Below are 21,544 nucleotides of genomic sequence, written 5' to 3'. Positions count from 1 at the left end.
GTTTGTTTGTTTGCTTGCTTGTTTCCCAATAAGGTTAAGACTTCAAATTTGTTAAGGTGGTCTCTTCTTGATCCCTTGTGTGCCGCGTCCATTTTAGTTTAGGACTATTGCACTAAGACTTCGAATTTAGGATGTAGGAGTCCACTCTCATGAAATTTTTGTTGTCTGGTACCATTTGTACTATGGCATTAAAATTGAAGTAGAACTCCTACCAATGGATAGCCGGATAGATACGCACATTCTTTATTCAACGGATTCATAGGTTTTTTTTTTTTTTTTTTTTTTTTCCAACATTTTGTTTATTTATTTTCTCTCCTTTTTGTGTTATGCACATAGCATAACTAAATAAAATACCAGGGGTTCATACAAATCGTCCTGTTTGGTTATTGTGATTTATGAACCACCAACCACCTTGTTTTAGTATCACACTCGTATCAGTCATAGGTAGGTATAGTATAACTGCTGCCTTTAGGACGTTCTAGCACCATTTCGACCTTAGTTTTGTCAATCTACAAAGGAACATCTAGCTCCAACAGATGATTTTAGCACACAGAACTTTTATTCATTAATCGTCGAACTTTTACGTAAAAAAAATAATAATAGAAAGTAAAAAAAAAAAAAATCCACTAACGTCATGCTGAGAAGTCTTTTTTTTATGACATGTTATGTTTTACAAAGCATAAGTATAACAAACAGAGGACAATGGAGAACTTTCATTACATGTCGTAAGGTCACTATACTATATTGTTTAATTTTTACTTTCTATCCCTCCTCCTCCTCCTCTTCTTCTTTCTTCTTCTCCTCCTCCTACTTCTCCTCTTCCTCCTCTTGATCTTCCTTTTCAGAGGGACACTTTAGGGAGGGGAGGAAGTATTCGAAAGGAGAAGGAGGAGGGGGGAGAGCAAAGGATCTAAGGAGAGAAACCTCCAAGGGAAAAGTGCCAGTCCCCCCCCCAGGAGGGAGAAAGAAGGGATTTTTTTTATGTAAATGGGGTGGATATAGACGGACTGATGTCGGGGACGGAGTATGGGGTGCAGTTGAGATATGTGAATCATGTGGGGAGGAATGCGACGGCGTTTACCGCCCTGCAGTTTAGAACTTTGTAGGATTGGGATGTGTGAGCTGTAGAACTCACTCGGAAATAGGTACTTACCTAGGGTAAGTGTACCATTTATTCGCCCACCTAAAAAACGTACCATCTATTGGCCCACCTGTGGGTCTACGCCACATAAGTCTGAACTGGACAAACTTTTTCAATATCCAATTTCATCAAAAGAAAGGGCTTCAAGACTGCTATCGAACCAGTGCTATTCCAAAACTGTAGTCATAAAAACAAAAATTAGAAAAATAAATGTGGGCAGGTGGGCCAATAAATGGTACGTTTTTTAGGTGGGCGAATAAATGGTACACTTACCCTATTTGGGTTTTAATTCTGATCGTCCTTGTAATTAACGTCTTTGTTTCCAACTTCCATAACATTGCAAAAAGAAAAAAAAAAGAAATACCTAGGTCATTTTCATTTAACGATTTATGTCATTAATGTATAACAATATATTGTTAAATAAATATATTCAATTGAATTGCTCTTGCTCCTCTTCTTTTTCTTCTTTTCCTTCTTAAAAAAGTCTTCTTTTTTTTTAAGTCCTCGAATTTAAATTGAAAAAGTAAAGGTTACTTGCTTCCTTACCTACTGGTTGGGTACTTTTGAAGAATACCTATTTCACTGGAATGGTGCTTATTTCCTCAGCATATTTCGCAAAATGTAGACACCACCCACTTGACAAGTTTTCTCTAAATATTCTAATGAGACTTGGCATCTCATTTATCACCTACGTGTTTTCATCAAATAGGTAGGTACCTAAATGACGGATTCGTCTTTTTTTAACTTTTTTGTTTTTACTTTCTACCTATTTACCTATTTTTATTTCTCTCCTTTTTGTGTTATGCACATAGCATAACTAAATAAAATACCAGGGGTTCATACAAATCGTCTTATTTGGTTATTGTGATTTATGAAATTATGAACCACCTTGTTATCATAAATTCGTGTTAGTCCTATATTTATTATAACTGCTGCCTTTTGAACGTTCTAGCACCATTTCGACCTTAGTTTTGTCAATCTACAAAGTAACATTTAGCTCCAACAGATGATTTTAGCACACAGAACTTTTATTCATTAATCGTCGAACTTTTACGTTAAAAAAATAATAATAGAAAGTAAAAAAAAAAAATCCACTAACGTCATGCTGAGAAGTCTTTTTTTTTATGACATGTTATGTTTTACAAAGCATAAGTATAACAAACAGAGGACAATGGAGAACTTTCATTACATGTCGTAAGGTCACTATACTATACAGGGTGGTTCGTGATTTGCGAACCACGCTTACATCTCAGAAACGGCTGGGAATTAAGGAATGAAATAAACGGCATCATGTAGATGGAATTTTGATGATTAAAATGGCATTTTTTAAATTTGCAATTTATTTTGCAAAACGGCCCATTTTTTGCCAAATATAGGTCACTTTTATGGGAACCCCCATTTTTTATTTAATTTTTGGAATCAGCATAAAATTTTAATTGTTTTTTAAATTTGCATTTTTTTTTGCAAAACGGCCCATTTTTTGCCAAATATAGGTCACTCTTATGGGAACCCCTATTTTTTATTTAATTTTTGGAATCAGCATAAAATTTTAATTAAAAAAATGTATTCACTCGAAAAAATTTGCTCTACAAAAATTTGCACAAATCGCGATTTTGTGTGCGTCAGTGACCCCAGATATGATAAATAACGCAGTTGGTCCTGAGTTAGAGCGAAGGATGTGTTACTGTGTACAAACAAATGGATCTCATTTTGAACAGCTTTTATAAATTTGTTTGTTGTTGTTGATTGTTGTTGAAATAGTTAAGTGAATAATACAAAAACTAAAGAAATAATTAAGAAATTGTTTTTCTTTCTCACAGTGTACAGAATTTTTGTAGAGCAAATTTTTTCGAGTGAATACATTTTTTCAATTAAAATTTTATGCTGATTCCAAAAATTAAATAAAAAGTGGGGGTTCCGATAAAAGTGACCTATATTTGGCAAAAAATGGGCCGTTTTGCAAAAGAAATTGCAAATTTGAAAAAAGCCATTCTAATCATTAAAATTTCATCTACATGATGCCGTTTATTTCATTCCTTAATTCCCAGCCGTTTCTGAGATATAAGCGTGGTTCGCAAATCACGAACCACCCTGTATTGTTTAATTTTTACTTTCTATCCCTCCTCCTCTTCTTCTTTTCTCCTCCTTCTACTTCTCCTCCTCCTCTTCCTCTTCCTCCTCTTAATCTGCCTTCTTAGAGGGACACTTTAGGGAGGGGAGGAACTATTCTAAAGGAGAAGGAGGAGAGGGGAGAGCAAAGGATCCACGGGGAGAAACCTCCAAGGGAAGAGGGGAAGAGGGCCAGTGCCCCCCCCCCAGGAGGGAGAAAGAACGGATTTTTTTATGTAAATGATTCAACTTAATGAATTTAAAAATTCCCGCAGTGAAAAGCGATGAGAAGAGAGAGAGAGAAAAAGGGAGAGAGAGAGAGAGAAAAAGAGGGAGAGAAAGAGGAAGAGACAGAGAGAGAGGAAGAGAGAGAGGAGGGAGGAAGAGAGAGGAAGAGAGGGAGAGAGAGAGAAAGAGGAAGAGAGAGAGAGAAAGAGGAAGAGAGAGAGAGGGAGAGGAAGAGAGAGAGAGAAAACTTTAAATACGGAACGTGCAATTAAGAAGTTAGGTAGGTAGGTAGGTAAGGTTTTTTTTTTTTTTTTCGCTAACAAAATAATCAGAATAATCAAATCAGACAATCTCATCATTATCCTTCCACTTATCCCATTGGAGATAAAGTTGCATTCGATTTTATATTGTTATCTGAGTTCATTGGATTAACTTTAATCTCGTTGGAACCGTGCTACATGTAATTGCATTACTAGATAATGCGTATGTACATTAGGTAAAAATAAAGTTAATCCTATAATCTAATCTACGTAGGTGCATTGATAAATGCCCCAACGGACGTAGGTACTGACGTTAACATAGCTAGATCTGACAGGGTATAGCAGTAGTTATAGGACTTACTAGTGGTTGACCTGTCCTTTGTACGGGACTACCACACACACCACACCCATCACACACACGCACAACCACCACACACCACACACATCACACACAAATGAAAAATAAAATTAGAAGAAGAACCGATACATAGTACGCGTAGGTACCTCCATTTGCTATATTTTGTACAAGAGTAGATACCTAATATCTATAAGATTGATACCCGGAGAGATAAACAAGGGAACACTGGTTATGGACCTTGAATGATTCGCTTCACTGCCCTTAGAGATTAGCAAAGTGGCATATTGCCCAAGTACCAATGATAAGACATAGGTATACCAAGTAGATACCTTATAGTAGGTACCTAACTACCTACCTAAGTGAATATTGTCACCTACCAGTGAGACATCATATAAACCAAACTCAGGTGCTTCCTTCTGGAGGTTATGTTAGGAGAGAAGGTACCTCCATTTGCTATATTTTGTACAAGAGTAGATACCTATCTATAAGATTGATACTCACAGAGAGATAAACAAGGGAACACTGGATATTGGTTATGGACCTTGAATGATTCGCTTCACTGCCCTTAGAGATTGGCAAAGTGGCATATTGCCCAAGTAGGTACCAATGATAAGACATATACCAAGTAGATACCTTATAGTAGGTACCTAACTACCTATCTAAGTGAATATTGTCACCTACCAGTGAGACATCATATAAACTAAATTCAGGTGCTTCCTTCTGGAGGTTATGTTAGGACACCACACACATCACACACGACACACTCGACACAGCATATACACACACACCCATCACCCACCACACACACCCATCACGCCCACCACACACACATCCATCACATACCACACCACACATGCCCACCACACACACCCATCATACACACCCATCACACCCACCACACACATCCATCACACACCACACACACACACCAAACACATGTATTGTATTATCCTTTTTTTAGCATTGCATGATTTATCCTTATTATCCTTTTTTTAGCATCCTCATATGTATTGTGGTTCCTGGATTTCGATTGGATTAATTATACATAGAGGAGATTAGGGTAATATGGAATACGCGGCTAATATGGAATACCAATTTATCTCCATCTGTGAGGTGCTGAGCTCTAGTGTGAAATAGCCAAAATATAAAGAATAATGTTTTATTTCATCCGCACGAATGCGCCTCGGTTTGTTTACATTTTAAAAATTTCATTTCTCCACGTGAAGTTTTGGCGTGTGGTCAAAATATTTTCGGTGAGTCTCTAAATTTTTAATTACTTTTTTATTTTTAATACTTTTTGCATGCCATTTGTGTCAATCAAAAGTTTAGTTTTTTAACTGTGTCTGTGTTTAATTCCCTTTAAACTGTGTTAAGTGATGATTATAAAATTTAATTTTGAAAAAAAATATAGGTGGTGTGGGTAATGTGGAATACAAGTATTCCATATTACCCGCACCTATTTTAGGTTGTAGCGAAATGAAAACACTAGTTATAGGTAAAGGTAACGATAAAATTGATCGTCAATAAACATAATATGTAATAGGTAGATAGATAGGCATTTTAATAATTATAGTACCTACATGGACAGTGAGTATTGGAATACCTATTACGAGATAAATAAAACCTTTATTTGGGACGAAAGGTCCGTTCCTACTTGTACCTAGTTCGAAAAAAATCTTGTCGTGCTCAGTGGGAACACTCTCATTCAAACTACGTTGCCTACAAGATAAAGATAATTTAAAAAATGAAGCATTCGTCAAAGAAATAAAGAATAAAGTAACCACAGAGTAAATTAGTACCTAAATATTATCATTGACGGAATAACGGAGAATATATTCATTCAAAATGATGGACAACAATCATATTGCACCTAGCAGAATGATTTTCCTAGTCATTTTGGTCATATTGCTGACAGCATTATCCAAGGCAGGTAAGTTAGTCATATTTGGTATTCATAAAATTGCTATAGGTACTTAGGATCTTCTTCAAAAAGCTTATTTTCGAGTTAACATAAGTGGTGGCCAAGAGAGAGCATAGGTAGGTGGAAGAGCTCCTCCAGGAGAGTCCTGCCACTTCAAAGAAAGCCATGAAAAAATATGTACCTACCTACATAGTATTATTACGTCATTATTTAAAGTAATGACGTCTTGTACTTGAATAGGTACCTACCTAATTGTTTGGATTATGGCATTTCCCTGTTTGAAAATTACAGATCACGCAGATATCACAACAATTTATCAATATCAATTGGATCCAAAACTCGGCGAGTCCGAATTATCAACAGATATGAAATGCCAAGTCTTTGTCCACCTTGGATCAACCAGCAAACATCTACCAATCGTAATAGACAACGAAATAGTGTTCCCAAAGATTGAACTAAATCTGAAACACAACAATACAGAGTTCCATGACATACAAGGGAATCATGTGTCCAAAGAAAACAATTTGGACACTCTAACCACAACAGCAAAACCAAAAAACAGCATCATACACAAACTGTTCACTCGGAAAAATAAAAACATCTCTCAGAGTTCCATGACATACAAGGGAATAATGTGTCCAAAGAAAACAATTTGGACACTCTAACCACAACAGCAAAACCAAAAAATAGCATTATACACAAATTATTCACACGTAAAAATAAAAACATCTCCCTGGACGAAGATCTCAACATTGTATTCAAATTCGATAGTAACAACATCACAAACACTCATTGGACATTTGATAATCGTAATAGACAACGAAATAGTGTTCCCAAAGATTGAACTAAATCTGAAACACAACAATACAGAGTTCCATGACATACAAGGGAATAATGTGTCCAAAGAAAACAATTTGGACACTCTAACCACAACAGCAAAACCAAAAAATAGCATCATACACAAACTGTTCACTCGGAAAAATAAAAACATCTCTCTGGACGAAGATCTCAACATTGTATTCAAGTTCGATAGCAACAACATCACAAACACTCATTGGACATTTGACAGTAGAACACATGGCATTACAGAACCAACTCTCGACACTGCACACATGGGTGAAATGTTTGCCAAACTAATTGAAAAACTCAAAGTAAACTATGTCTTGAACGATATTGATCATGAGAAATTAAACGAAATAGTCAACAAAAACAACTCTAAAACAATCTCACCAAAAAATAACAAGAATTCCAATGTTCCAAGTATTGTAAAGCTCACCAAATCGTTCGAACACAAATGTGAAGGTTGTCGTTTTGACTTTTATAAAACTAAAAATGGGACCCGGTGGGATTTAATAATCATTAGGAATTACGATGGGGATAATGATAAAGGTTTTGTAGAAAGCGGAGAAGATACGGTTAAACATGAGACGGCAGTCAATGACATCCAAGACAAACCAGTTACTAGTGACAATCCAACTGCAAGTGAATTCAATAAAACAGAAAAAGTTGAAACGAATGTGGATCTCACGATAAAGTGGAGCTCTGTAGATCAAAATAGAAGGATTAGTGGACCTCAGGTAACTTCTTTTACTTACAGCTTATAGCACTTAGAAACATTGTGTTGAAGATTACGACCTTCTAACTAAATAGGCAAAGCTGGCAAAGCACAAACTAAGAGATAGTAATGATGGGAAGAAGACATTGCATATCAGTGATATCAGCTTGTAGAGACTCCTAGATTTCCTAGTGGAATACATTAGTAGGTAGTAAGTAAGTATATTCCTAGGTACATGCAATAATTTCGAGTCGTATGAGGAGAAAGAAAATTGAAAATTCCCTTCTCCATTTTAAGTAAGTACAAAACAATGAAAGTATAACGTGACAAAATTGATAAGAGAAAAAATGAGAAGTTTTGTTAGATTGATCATTTCTTACTTCCTCATCTCTCAAAGTTACTTGGGAGTTGGAAGCGATGTGCAGTCTGTGTTAAAAGTCCTAACAAGTCGTATTTTTAAGATAAGACCTACTTCCTACTTCCGAGAAATAGCTGAGTAGCTGTCCCTTGGTCATAAATGTAATACCTACCTAGAGGTTGTAACAAATTTTATAGGTATTTCTAACTAACTAGGTACCTAGTTAGAACTGATTTTCCTCTTTATATAGGTAGGTACATACCTATTTGCTCTTAGGTACACACATCATGAGAATATTCATGAGGTACGTAGGTAATTTAGGTACCTATGTATAGTTATTATAAGCAGGTACTTATTTATTTCAAGTATATACCTACTTAATTATTTATTGTAAGCAGGTATAGTTAGTATAGATATTTTATTGTAGGTATAGGTAGGTAATTGTTATTTATTAGGTACAAGCATGTACTTAATTATTTACTGTATCTAATTATTAATTTATTAGGCACAAGCATCGCAGGTAATTAAAACGCACGGGCAGTTATCAATCATGACTGCACCTCTCGGTATATCAAATAATAGTCATTTGATAATTAATTGGCGCCCTGACTACCTACATAACATAAATATATGTACATAGATTTGTGTAATTGATATGAGTATATAGGTAAGTACACTTACCCAGAAGTACAGGCGGTAGGTATTTAGGTGGATACCTACGTAGAATAATAAGTAGCTTTGTGCATACTTATTTGAAAAAATTGACCTATTCCAATAGTTTCTCATTACCTATATACCTATACATCCCTTTTTTTATGTCTATCTACGGAATCCTCTTACATAATGCCAAAGAAAGTAAAAAAAAAAAAAAAACTATCAAGTAAGTAGTGAGTTAGGTAGGTAGGTAGGTACCTACGTAAGGTGGATACCTACGTAGAATAATAAGTAGCTTTGTGCATACTTATTTGAAAAAATTGACCTATTCCAATAGTTTCTCATTACCTATACATCCCTTTTTTATGTCTATCTACGGAATCCTATTACATAATGCCAAAGAAAGTAAAAAAAAAAACTATCAAGTAAGTAGTGAGTTAGGTAGGTAGGTATAGGTACCTATGTACGTATAACGATAAAATTGATCGTGGTAGTTATAGGTATATAACGATAAAATTGATGGTCAATAAACATAATATGTAATAGGTAGATAGATAGGCATTTTAATAATTATCTACCTACATTGTACGAAAATATTGATTGATTAATATCTATGTTACTACATAAAATTACTCTGACTATAATCATAATCACTTGACTAGCTGACTAGAATAATAGATGTTACGACAATATACCTACGTATGTAAGTACCTACATAGGTAATTATGTACCTACCTGCATTCAATGAAAATTAATCATGTTCCTTGACTCTGCATGATGGCGAAATTGGGCAATAGGTAGGTACCTAATATTTAGGTAGGTATATTGGCAATATGTATAGGTAGTACGTACTTTGGCAACACATAGACATTAATGTTCATGTCAATGTCTAATTATCTACCTACATTGTACGAAAATATTGATTGATTAATATCTATGTTACTACATAACATTACTCTGACTATAATCATAATCACTTGACTAGCTGACTAGAATAATAGATGTTACGACAATATACGTATGTAAGTACCTACATAGGTAATTATGTACCTACCTGCATTCAATGAAAATTAATCATGTTCCTTGACTCTGCATGATGGCGAAATTGGGCAATAGGTAGGTAGGGTGCCTGGTTGTACCTTGGCCCCTATGAAAATTAATCATGTTCCTTGACTCTGCATGATGGCGAAATTGGGCAATAGGTAGGTACCTAATATTTAGGTAGGTATATTGGCAACATGTATAGGTAGTACCTACTTTGGCAACACATTAGACATTAATGTTCATGTCAATGTCCTCTTTTCGCGGGCTTTCCAACGATATATAATACTAAAAAAAGTCGATTTTACCACTTAGTCCACTCTGCTTCTTGGTGCCTCATATTTAGGTAGGTATATTGGCAATATGTAGGTATAGGTAGGTAGTAGGTACCTACTTTGGCAACACATATACATTAATGTTCATGTCAATGTCCATGTTAACTGACATCACTAAGGTAGGTAGGTATACTAAGGTTGTATATCGCCTGATGTCAGTAGAGAGATTTTGCATCTTTTGATTTTGTTTTATGAAATGAAAAATAAAATTAGAAGAAGAACCGATACATAGTACGCGTAGGTACCTCCATTTGCTATATTTTGTACAAGAGTAGATACCTATCTATAAGATTGATACTCACAGAGAGATAAACAAGGGAACACTGGTTATTGGTTATGGACCTTGAATGATTCGCTTCACTGCCCTTAGAGATTGGCAAAGTGGCATATTGCCCAAGTACCGATGATAAGACATATACCAAGTAGATACCTTATAGTAGGTACCTAACTACCTAATACCTATTGTCACCTATACAGAGACATCATGTAAACCAAACTCAGGTGCTTCCTTCTGGAGGTTATGTTAGGAGACCTCCATTTGCTATATTTTGTACAAGAGTAGATACCTATCTATAAGATTGATACTCACAGAGAGATAAACAAGGGAACACTGGTTATGGACCTTGAATGATTCGCTTCACTACCCTTAGAGATTGGCAAAGTGGCATATTGCCCAAGTACCAATGATAAGACATATACCAAGTAGATACCTTATAGTAGGTACCTAACTACCTACCTATTGTCACCTATACAGAGACATCATGTAAACCAAACTCAGGTGCTTCCTTCTGGAGGTTGTGTTAGGAGAGTACGTAATACCATGGGAATTTGGCCGATTTGGCACTAGTAGCAGCGATGACAATCTTGATAGAACTTAACTTTAGTTTATTGTGTGAACTGTAAACCAAAATATTAATGGTTGGTAAGTAGGTACCCCCACTTTGATTATGGCACTAGTAGCAGCGATGACAATCTTGATAGAACTTAACTTTAGTTCATTGTGTGAACTGTAAACCAAAATATTAATGGTTGGTAAGTAGGTACCCCCACCTTGATTCCTTCCTTCCTTTTGTATGAAACTTGCTACCATGGGAAGTTGGCACAGAATCACAGATCGATATCTATGATTTACGATTGTACGTTTAGGTAGTTAGGTACTAACTTGGGAAGTCAACATCATTGTTATTGTTGTCATGGAGTTATTTTTCTTTTTCATCTTCTTTTTTTTAGGTTTGATAGGACTAACTGTAGGTTACTACCTACTGAGGTTTTATCATTCCGAAAACCAAGAGAGAAGGAGGGCAGGATAGGAAAAATCTGGTGTGAACATCACACGACTTTCCTTATCCTATTGAATGATGCTTAGTTGAGTGTTCTTTTACCCTAACTTTTACAATATCTCTAACCGTTTTGTCGCTATGGCTGAAAACCGCCAAAAAACGGTCCTGTCCAAAAGCGGTCAAAATACCGCCAACCGCAGCAACCATCTCAACCATTTGTGTTGCATCCTTGTCACATTTGTGAACTATACATACCAAATTTCAAGTCTCTAGCTTATACCGTTCCCGAGATATTGTTAAATTACACCGAAAATCGCCAAAAAGCGGTAAAATGCCGCCAACCGTTGCACCGGTTTTAACCAAAAGTTTCGTGTCGCATCCTTGTCACATTTGATAGCTAGATACCAAATTTCAAGTCTCTAGCTCTGACCGTTCTTGAAATATTTTGTTTACAGACACACGGACACACAGTTAGACCAGAATGCACTCCCCAAATAGTACAGGGTTCAGCGAAAGAATAGACTTTTTCAAGAATTTTAGGTTTAGGTTTTCCCCATCCGTGGTACAAGCTCCGGCTTTTACGGATGGGTATACCATTTGTTGACTATTTATTTAATTGAGAGATTTGTACCGAAAAACTAATAAATGGAAACTTCATAAATAAAATAAACTATATCGTCCTGAAAGTGAAGAGAAGGAACACAGGACAGGAAAAGTCAAGCCGATCCGAGAACAAGCCTTATCTGTTTAGGATAAAAACCGCCCGGAGCGGGTATCGAACCCACGACCCAGCGCGTACAAGACAGAACCAGTCCTTTCGGGCTTAAAAATCAAAACATGGTTTAAACCTAAAATGAACTCGAAATATGGTTTAAACCTGAAATAAAGGCAAAATACCGTTTAAAATGTAATGTCTCTTCCGCCAACATCACTGCACTGTACAGTGTACACCTGAGGAGGGGTAGGCTAAGCTCTGTTGATCAGAATGAGGTTAATCCTAATGGAGGTGAACGCCACTAGAGAGTGCCTAATACCTCCCTGCCTATGAGTGGATCATAAAATTATGCCAATAACATTAATAGAAAAAATTAAAAAAATCAAAAAGTGATTTTGGGGGCCAAGGTACAACCAGGCACCCTACATGGATACAATGATATACCTACTAGGTATCTATGTGTATTATGAAGTCATATATCTACTTATGTAAAATAGATATAGGAATAGGTGCCTTATAAATATATAGGTACCTATTTTAGGAGTAGGTATACTTACTTGGACAAATACAATGATGGTGCATGACACAACCAGACATAATATGACATCATAAATCAGTATAAAGTTCCGTCGGATTTAGTGACGGATGATCAATGATCATATCGGGATCTGTTAGATTAACTCAATCTTCGGCACAAACATAACCACTCCTAACTGTGGTCTCTGTCTCAACAAAAGAAAGGCTTTTGATCTTTTGAAAGGTATCCCCCTAAGAAAAAAAAAAATACGTACGTACATACATACGTACAGACCATGGGCTAAAAATCACTTTTTTGACATCAGGGGATCCCAAAGGACAGGAAGAGGAAGACCAAGACATAACTGGATGAGGCAACAACAGATTGGAAAAGAACAACATACCTGAAAAAGACATCCCAAATAGAAGAATGTACCATTTGCGCACTAGAAGAGCCGACCCCAGAAGTCATTAGGCTCATATGGGATAAGGCAAGGGAGATTTTACATCATCTCCGCCATCTTCCCTGGGCAGATCCAGAGTTTCATAATAATAATAATAATAATAATAATAGACTCTTGAGTGGAAGGTAACCACTAGGCGAGGTTAACGCCGGAGGCGTTTTCTACCACCTAACCCTTAGAGCTCCATTATTATGTGGTCAAAATCTCAAATAAATGAGGATAAAATTCCATGCCTCGGCTGGGATCGAACCCACGCCCTCCTGTTTACCAGGCGAGCGTCTTGACCACTACGCTACCGAACCAACCTTGTTCAAACTTTTACCCACACAGTCGGCACTGTTATCCAGGTGGGAAAGGGAGGGGGAGAGGGACAAGCCAGTCTCGACTTTGTATCAGCAAGTCCGTCAGTCCGACTATTTTACTAGTCAGTCTTCAATCACTAGTGTTTTAATTCACTAGTCAATTTATCTGATTTAATTAAAATCTCAAGTCTTTAGGTACCTACCTACCTCATTACGATATTTTCGGTATTTTTACGCCTGCAAATCTTGAACTTTTTTTTCGGTAAGGCGCTTTATTGGCGAATGACGTTCGCGCCTTGACGAACTTTTGTTAATAGGAAAAAAGTTACTTCGTATCAGCAAGTCCGTCAGTCCGACCATTTTACTAGTCAGTCTTCAATCACTAGTGTTTTAATTCACTAGTCACTAGTCAATTTATCTGATTTAATTAAAATCTCAAGTCTTTAGGTACCTATACCTCATTACGATATTTTCGGTATTTTTACGCCTGCAAATCTTGAACTTTTTTTTCGGTAAGGCGCTTTATTGGCGAATGTCGTTCGCGCCTTGACGAACTTTTGTTAATAGGAAAAAAGTTAAAGAGGGGATTTTTCCGTAGGTAAATTTGGTTCAACTAGGTAACGCTGTGAATGTGAATGGGCAGTTTATCAATACCTTAATAATTTCTCTCTCTTTTCTAATGTCATAGAAATACCCAGATCCATTGAAATTTGTCGGAGTAAAAATACCGAATCAACCTATTCATCTTATCCTAACTTTGGTTTTGTCCTCGACTACAGAAAAAAAAAAACTGTAAACTTTATTTTAGTGTTTATCTGTTTAGTATTCAATGTAGGTAAAGTTGAAACTTGAAACCTCTACACCCGTAAATTTGGTTCAACTAGGTAACGCTGTGAATGTGAATGGGCAGTTTATCAATACCTTAATAATTTCTCTCTCTTTTCTAATGTCATAGAAATACCATAGATCCATTGAAATTTGTTGGAGTAAAAATACCGAATCAACCTATTCATCTTATCCTAACTTTGGTTTTTTCCTCGACTCAAAAAAAAAAAAAACTCTAAACTTTATTTAGTGTTTATCTGTTTAGTATTCAATGTAGGTAAAGTTGAAACTTGAAACCTCTACACCGATTTCTTCATTCAGTATTCTAGCATCGTCCCGTCACCATGGATCGGGACCGATTTTTTACTCCTATTCATCTTATCCTAACTTTGGTTTTGTCCTCGACTAAAAAAAAAAAAAAAAAACTCTAAACTTTATTTAGTGTTTATCTGTTTAGTATTCAATGTAGGTAAAGTTAAAACTTGAAATCCGTCTTCACCGATTTCTTCATTCAGTCTTCTAGCATCGCCCCGTCATCATGGATCCGGACCGATTTTTTACTGTCCGATATTTTATCGTTTTAATCGCGTGTATCGTTATCGTGTGCGATGGCCAGACCGAGAACTATCGTCTGCCTCGAGATTTGATGCCCATGCATTACGATCTGACCATACTGAGTGATGTGAAGGAACCTGAGTTTAAATTCAACGGACGAGTGACCATTCATGTAAGTATTCTGGCCAAAAAATTGTTTGGCTCACACGCTGACAGTACGAAATGCTACGAATAACTTTCCACAACCGTGATAGAGTTGACCCCGCGGAGTGGAGTAAAGTTTAGAAGTGCCAGCCTTGGTTCATGTAAGTATACTGGCCAAAAAATTGTTTGGCTCACACGCTGACAGTACGAAATGCTACGAATAACTTTCCACAACCGTGATAGAGACGATAGAGTTGACCTCACGGAGTGGAGTAAAGTTTAGAAGTGCCGGCCTTGGCTGGTAGCGCGTCTGCCTTGTAAGCGCTAGGCCGCGGGTTTAATTTCCGCCCGGGGCGGATTTTATCCTACTGGCATAAGGTTCGTTCTCAGAACGGCTGGCATTCTCCTATCCTGTCTTTGTTCTCTCTTCAATCTCGGGACGTTGGTAGCGCTTTACGATATGGTTACCAAGGCCGCGGATTTAAGTCCCGCCTGGGGCAGATTTTATCCTTATGGCATAAGGTTCGTTCTCAGAACGGCTGGCATTCTCCTATCCTGTCTTTGTTCTCTCTTCAATTTCGCGACAATACGAGTGAAACCTTAGCAGTTACAGTTCCCTCTGTCAAACCTCTCAAAAAAAGTTTAGAAGTTTTTCTTCCGATAGGTTTGATAGAGGGCACTCTAACTGCTAAGATCTTATCGTCCCGAAGTCGAAGAAAAAAGGAAGACAGTATAGGTATAGGAGAAAGAACCTTAGCAGTTACAGTTCCCTCTGTCAAACCTCTCAAAAAAAGTTTAGAAGTTTTTCTTCCGAGAGGTTTGATAGAGGGAACTCTAACTGCTAAGATCTTATCGTCCTGAAGTCAAAGAGAAAAGGAAGACAGTAGGTATATAGGAGAAAGCCATACTATGTTGATTGTTTCAAAATGATGCCCCTGAGTAGTCTGATGCAAAATTATTGAATACCAATACTAATAATGAGCCTCATATTACAGATTCTCTTGTCTCAATCAATATTGAAAGTGACCTGAGTAGTCTGCAAAATTATATCAAAAAGCTGATCTAATCTAAAGGATTCTTTTTTATGATACCCACACTTCCTCTAATACCTACATATACGTACCTCGTACTTACATATGCATTTCTAAGGACACCTATACCAAACGTAAGGGCAAAGGTGTGCTGACAGAAATGACACCAATAAATCTTATTATGATTTAACACAATTTCAAATGTCACTGTGAATCCTCTCTCTCTCTCCTCTCTCTTTCATTCTCACTCACCTTTCCCTTTTCCTCCCCTTTCCCTCTCTCCGCCCTCACCTCCCTCCCTCCCGCTTCTTACATCTATTTTTCTCTGTCTCTCTCTCTTGGTTGTAAAAATGTTGTCTTATGACTCTCTCTCTCTCTCTCTCTCTCTCTCTCTCTCTCTCTCTCTCTCTCTCTCTCTCTCTCTCTCTCTCTCTCTCTGGAGGTTGGTATATCAGAGACAGGAGGGAAGGGTGTGAAGGTTCGCAATAGGTACCTATCTAATGTATGTAGGTACCTAGTATCTAATGTATGTAGGTACCTATCTAATGTATGTAGGTACCTATCTAATGTATGTAGGTAGGTACCTACATAAATATTATGAAAAATTCTCGCTGAGAAATCTCCCCACGTCCAATTTTGAAGTCAAATCAGTCTCCTCTCTTTTTCTTCTTCATCATTATCTCCCTCTTCTGCTCCTCCTCCTTCCCCCCCTCTTCTTCTTTTTACTTTTTCTCCTTCCTCTTCTGGTCCTCCATCCTTCCCTTTCTCCTTTAATCCTCCTCCTGAGTCCTCCTTCTCAGTTATAAAAGTATCATAACGTGTCCTGTGATAAATCACATGATATTTGTTATGAAATTTAACATAATAGGTATTTTCAAATTACCTGAGTAAATAATATTATGCGATATAAAATATGTACGTAACAATGTAGATTTGTAGATACGTTGCATAAATAGGTACACAGGTGTCAGTAGGGATATTTATGACGATTTATGTTCTTAATCATATCTAAATTTAAGTACCTATACACAGGGCCGGGGGGAGGGCGAAAGTTAGGGTAAAAGAACACTCAAATAAGCATCATTCAATAGGATAAGGAAAGTCGTGTGATGTTCACACCAGATTTTTTATTATTACTATTGTAATAATAAAGGAAGGACGGACTAAAAAGCATATTTATGCATAATTATATCTATAATTTGACATGTAATTACCTAAGTATGCTCATTGCTCAACACTATTAGCCTCCGTGGCCGAGTGGGTATCACACTAGGCTTGCACGCAGGAGGTCCGGGTTCAATCCCTGGCGGTGTCGAAGTTTTTTCGGCTCTGTGCTTGGAGTTCGGGGTGCACTCATCCTCGTGAGGACAATTTGATCGAGTAGCGACCAGTGGCGGCATTACCAGAGTAAAATGATGATTCGAGTAGATGCAAATTATGCCCAAACTAACACCCATATTTATGAACAAAATGCTGGCTCTTAAGTTCGTGCTAAGCATAGTCTCAAGGGATTTGATTAGTCAATTTTGACTTGAGACTGATCTAAGAACGATCATTCTTGTTCATAAATACGAGTGTTAGTGTGCATTGAGCAACTAAGATACCTATGAACTATCACCTACAACTCTATTCATCCAATGTCCTTATTCCTCAGATTTATCGATATATTAGATATCGCTCTTATCTTGACGATACAAACGGTCAAGGTACCTACTCGACTGACGAGCAGGAGGTCGCGGGTTTGAGTCTGGGTCGAGGCAAAGACTTTGGCCTCGGTTGGTTACGACAGGTTTCTTTAGTCTCATGGTCGAAAGGTAGCAATTTAATTGTAAAGTGATTTAGCAAAACTTATTTTGCCATATTTTTTAGTGATTCAAGGGAGGTAGGTCTGTATAGATAAAATGATAAGAAGATGGGTACTTTTCCTATAGTCATCAGGTTGTTTATAAATTTTAGTCCCAATTTGTACACTGACTAATCACCAATAAAAAATCAGTCTGTTATTACTTATTAATTATCATATTAAATTGATAAGACCTAGGTACCTATTTTTAGGTAAATATAAAAAAAGTTAATAAAATAAATATGATAAGATAAATAAATAAAGATTGGGAGTTAATCACCAGACTCGGCTAATGTTGAGACACATTCTTTACCACTTAACCTTATTATTTCTTCTTCTTCTTCTTCTTCTTCTTCTTCTTCTTCTTCTTCTTCTTCTTCTTCTTCTCCTTCTTCTGCCTCTTCTTCTGCTTCTTCTTCTTCTTCTTCTTCTTCTTCATCTTTTCCTTCGCCATTTCCCGTGCATGTTCAAAAGGGGTCGGCGTTTTTCGTCAGCCTTGGGGTGATTGCTTTGGGCTAACATTAAATTTGGTTTTGGCTAAAATTGAGGGGCGCGCAGCAAGAAGGTCAAAAGTCGACTTTTGTTGCCCTTTTTGCGTATACAGGCTTATTCGACGCGGAACTTTGTTCTCTACACAGCGCAGAAAAAATTATCTCGATACCTATCTCAAATTTTCACGAAGTTACACGAAAAAATCCTTTTTGTAAACAAACAATTTTGTATTATTAGGAAAAACTTTAAATGCGATCTCCCGAAAACGCGATTTCGCTACATTTGCCCTTCTTGCTGCGCGCCCCTCAATTTTTTTACGAGTGGATGCTCGGTTAGCCCTTCTTCTTCTTCTTCTTCTTCTTCTTCTTCTTCTTCTTCTTCTTCTTCTTCTTCTTCTTCTTCTTCTTCTTCTGCCTCTTCTTCTGCTTCTTCTTTTCTTCTTCTGCTTCTTCTTTTCCTTCTTCTTCTCCTTCTTCTTCATCATCTTTTCCTTCGCCATTTCCCGTGCATGTTCAAAAGGGGTCGGCGTTTTTCGTCAGCCTTGGGGTGATTGCTTTGGTCTAACATTAAATTTCGTTTTGGCTACAATTTTTTTACGAGTGGATGTTCGCGCGGTTAGCCCAATGGTAACGCACTTGCCATGCAGAAGGTCCCGGGTTCGGATCCCACCATCAATAAATTTCACTCATATTTCGATTCCAAATAATATAGTTCAACGGGTTACTTTCTGGTGTTCTCGTGTTGGCCCAGCACCTATTAGACTCATTTCGTTTTGTCTGTCGTGCCATTGGATTTCATGGTCTTTTAACTGGCAGAATTCCAGTAGGTAGGTACATGACTATAACATACATGATATTGGTCAGCCATGCAGATTGCAGACTATCACAATAAGTAGTTAATACTGACATTGTTTACGTTTATACGATATGATTACCATGGTGATCAAGTTCAAGAATAGGTAGATATGTGTGTGTGTCTTTTTTTTTACTCCGAAAAAGGGAATGTCACAGAGGTACTAGGTATCATCCTGTCATCTCATTTGACTTTGAATCAAACCAGATTACCAGAATAAGTCATGATAATGCCGCCTGCCGCCACTGGTCGCTACTCGATTAAAGTAGCTACTCAATTGTCCTCACGAGGCTGAGTGCACCCCGAACTCCAAGCGCAGAGCCGAAAAAAGCCTTGGCCCCGCGGGGAATCGAACCCGGAACTCCTGCGTGCAAGCCTAGTGTGATACCCACTCGGCCACGGAGGTTGCTTATTTTATTATTTTTGGTTTCAAATTCATAGTCGGCAGGTGGTATTAACGGTTTGATACTCGTCTTCTCAGCATGGAGTCCTGGGATCGTGACACTAAATCGTTATCTAAAATCTAGCCTATATTACCTACCTGACCGACTAGGTAGGTAACTAGGTATTGTAGGTATCCAGAGGTATCCATAGTCGAAAATTTGGTATCATGTTTATATTCAACGGGGCTTTTTTACTTTCCTTATCCTATAGGAAGGAAAGTAATGTAATCGGGTCAAAATTTCGATGGTCAGATTTTAGTGCCAAAACACGTTTCGAGGTCCCTAGAGCCTAAATCCAAAGTTTCAGCCATTGGTCCGTGCGTGTGTGTCTGTCTGTAAACAAAATATCTCGAGAACGGTAAGAGCTAGAGACTTGAAAGTTGGTATGTAGGTATCTTTCAAATGTGACAAGGATGCGACACAAAACTTTTGGTTAAGACCGGTGCAACGCTTGGCGGCATTTTACCGCTTTTTGGCGGTTTTCGGTGTAATTTAACAATATCTCGGGAACGGTATGAGCTAAAGACTTGAAATTTGGTATGTAGTTCACAAATGTGACAAGGATGCAACACAAACGTTTGGTTAAAATAGGCACTGCGGTTGGCGGTATTTTGACCGCTTTTTGGCGGTTTTCAGCTATACTGACTAAACGGTTAGAGATATTGTAATTGTAAATGTTACAACAGAAAACCCAAATAAGCACCATTCAATAGGATAAGGAAAGTCGTGTGATGTTCACACCAGATTTTTTTAGATGAATTAACATAATCTAATCAACTTAGGTACCTAGACTACAAGACTACCTCGGTATAATAAATGGCTTTGAAAGCTGTGTAATAATATTTAATGTCCATAGAGTCAAAGAAGTTCAAGTTTAAATCTGAGGTGAAACATTTTATCTAGCTAGCTATTCTACAATACAAAATACAAGTTCAATGAACTGTATTTGGCTCCGAAGATACTGTAAGGCATAGGGCTCAACAATCTCAACATCTCAACAACTAATAATTAATAAAAATAATCAAATGTCCAAGTCTTGAATTTAACCGTTTCAGTCAAAATAAATAGGTACCTATACCTAGGATCGAGTATATTGACGGGCAGTTCGTCTACAGAAAAATAAAAGTAAAACACCTATATATTACCTACGAAAAGTAAAGTGACGAACTTTAAAGGCCGGGACAAGCCAGCCTAATTAGACTGGAGCTGAGTGCGTCTGCCTTCTAAGTGCTAGGTCGCGGGTTCGATGTGTGCACCGACGCGACGTTAATACTTAGGCGCGTTTCGCACTGAGGTAACACATCGCAAGTAGCGAGTCGCAAGATGCTACTGCTTACGTCCTGAATCTTGTTCAAAGAAACATGAACTTTCACATTGGAGTAACAACATTGTAGTAATTGATTCAAAAAATAATTTTTCCCACAAACAATCACAAGTATAGCAACTAACAAAACCAGACCGTTGGTGTTGAAGTAACACTGTTACTCGTTTCCAGGGTTCAAGTAGCAACATGTATCCTCAGTGAGGAAGGTTTCATTTGAAATAATGGTCTGGTCTTTGAAGATGCATGCTACGTAGCATCATTCTTGCGACTTGCTACTTGCGACGTGTTACCTCAGTGTGAAAGCCGCCTTAAGATGACCTCTGTGGTACCTCAACCATCTTGAGATTCAAAAGGACTCAAGTTCATAACCAGGTCAATTCAACAGTTTGCTCAGCTGATCTGCTGGTATCGCAGCGTCTGATAACTCTGATAAGATATCTCAGTCGTAACTTTCATTAAGAGAATGGCAGAGGTGGCTGAACCCATAACTTGTGAACAAGATACAAGAAGTACTTAAAGTACTCCAAACAACCTTCGTAACCAAATATCACACGAGACTAGAACGCCCGGGGTCATAGGTTCAATTCCTCGTGTGAAATGCTCTTTGTTAAGTAGCAACTTGAAGAGAAAGAGGTTTGAATAGAGGGAACTGTAACAACGGAGGTCTTATCGTCCCGAAATCGAAGAGAGAAGGAAGACAGGATAGGAAGAAAGCCCGCCGTTCCGAGACGAAACCTTATCCGTTCAGGATTAAAATCCGGCCCGGGAGTGGAAGTCTGATACCCCTGGTACCATGCG

General features: G+C 37.5%; 2 protein-coding genes across 2 annotated transcripts in view; both read left to right on the top strand.

Annotated features, from left to right (window-relative positions):
- The first annotated feature begins 5,771 nt into the window (after positions 1-5,771).
- LOC113472383 lies at positions 5,772-7,745 on the top strand. The gene is made up of 4 exons (XM_026832115.1): positions 5,772-6,026; positions 6,309-6,466; positions 6,857-7,594; positions 7,668-7,745. Exons 1-4 carry the CDS (start codon positions 5,942-5,944, stop codon positions 7,743-7,745), a joined length of 1,059 nt encoding a protein of 352 aa, XP_026687916.1. The 5' UTR covers positions 5,772-5,941.
- Positions 7,746-13,588: 5,843 nt separating this feature from the next.
- Positions 13,589-21,544, top strand: part of LOC113472375 (endoplasmic reticulum aminopeptidase 2-like) — a 27,485-nt gene continuing 19,529 nt past the window's right edge. The window contains exons 1-2 of the mRNA XM_026832111.1: positions 13,589-13,684; positions 14,505-14,789. Of these exons, the coding sequence (XP_026687912.1) occupies positions 14,601-14,789 (189 nt within the window). The 5' untranslated portion in view covers positions 13,589-13,684; positions 14,505-14,600. The remainder of the gene's footprint in view (positions 13,685-14,504; positions 14,790-21,544) is intronic.

Source organism: Diaphorina citri, unplaced genomic scaffold (assembly GCF_000475195.1).
Source record: "Diaphorina citri unplaced genomic scaffold, Diaci psyllid genome assembly version 1.1 scaffold74, whole genome shotgun sequence".
NCBI lineage: Eukaryota > Metazoa > Arthropoda > Insecta > Hemiptera > Psyllidae > Diaphorina > Diaphorina citri.
This window is presented reverse-complemented; position numbering and strand designations above follow the sequence as displayed.

What these genes read in the sequence shown, in the direction of transcription:
- LOC113472383 (XM_026832115.1), top strand. Translation starts at nt 5,942, where the DNA reads ATGATGGACAACAATCATATTGCACCTAGCAGAATGATTTTCCTAGTC. An exon ending in GACAGCATTATCCAAGGCAG is followed by an intron (nt 6,027 to 6,308) that starts GTAAGTTAGTCA and finishes TGAAAATTACAG; the next exon opens with ATCACGCAGATATCACAACA. An exon ending in GAAGGATTAGTGGACCTCAG is followed by an intron (nt 7,595 to 7,667) that starts GTAACTTCTTTT and finishes CTAACTAAATAG; the next exon opens with GCAAAGCTGGCAAAGCACAA.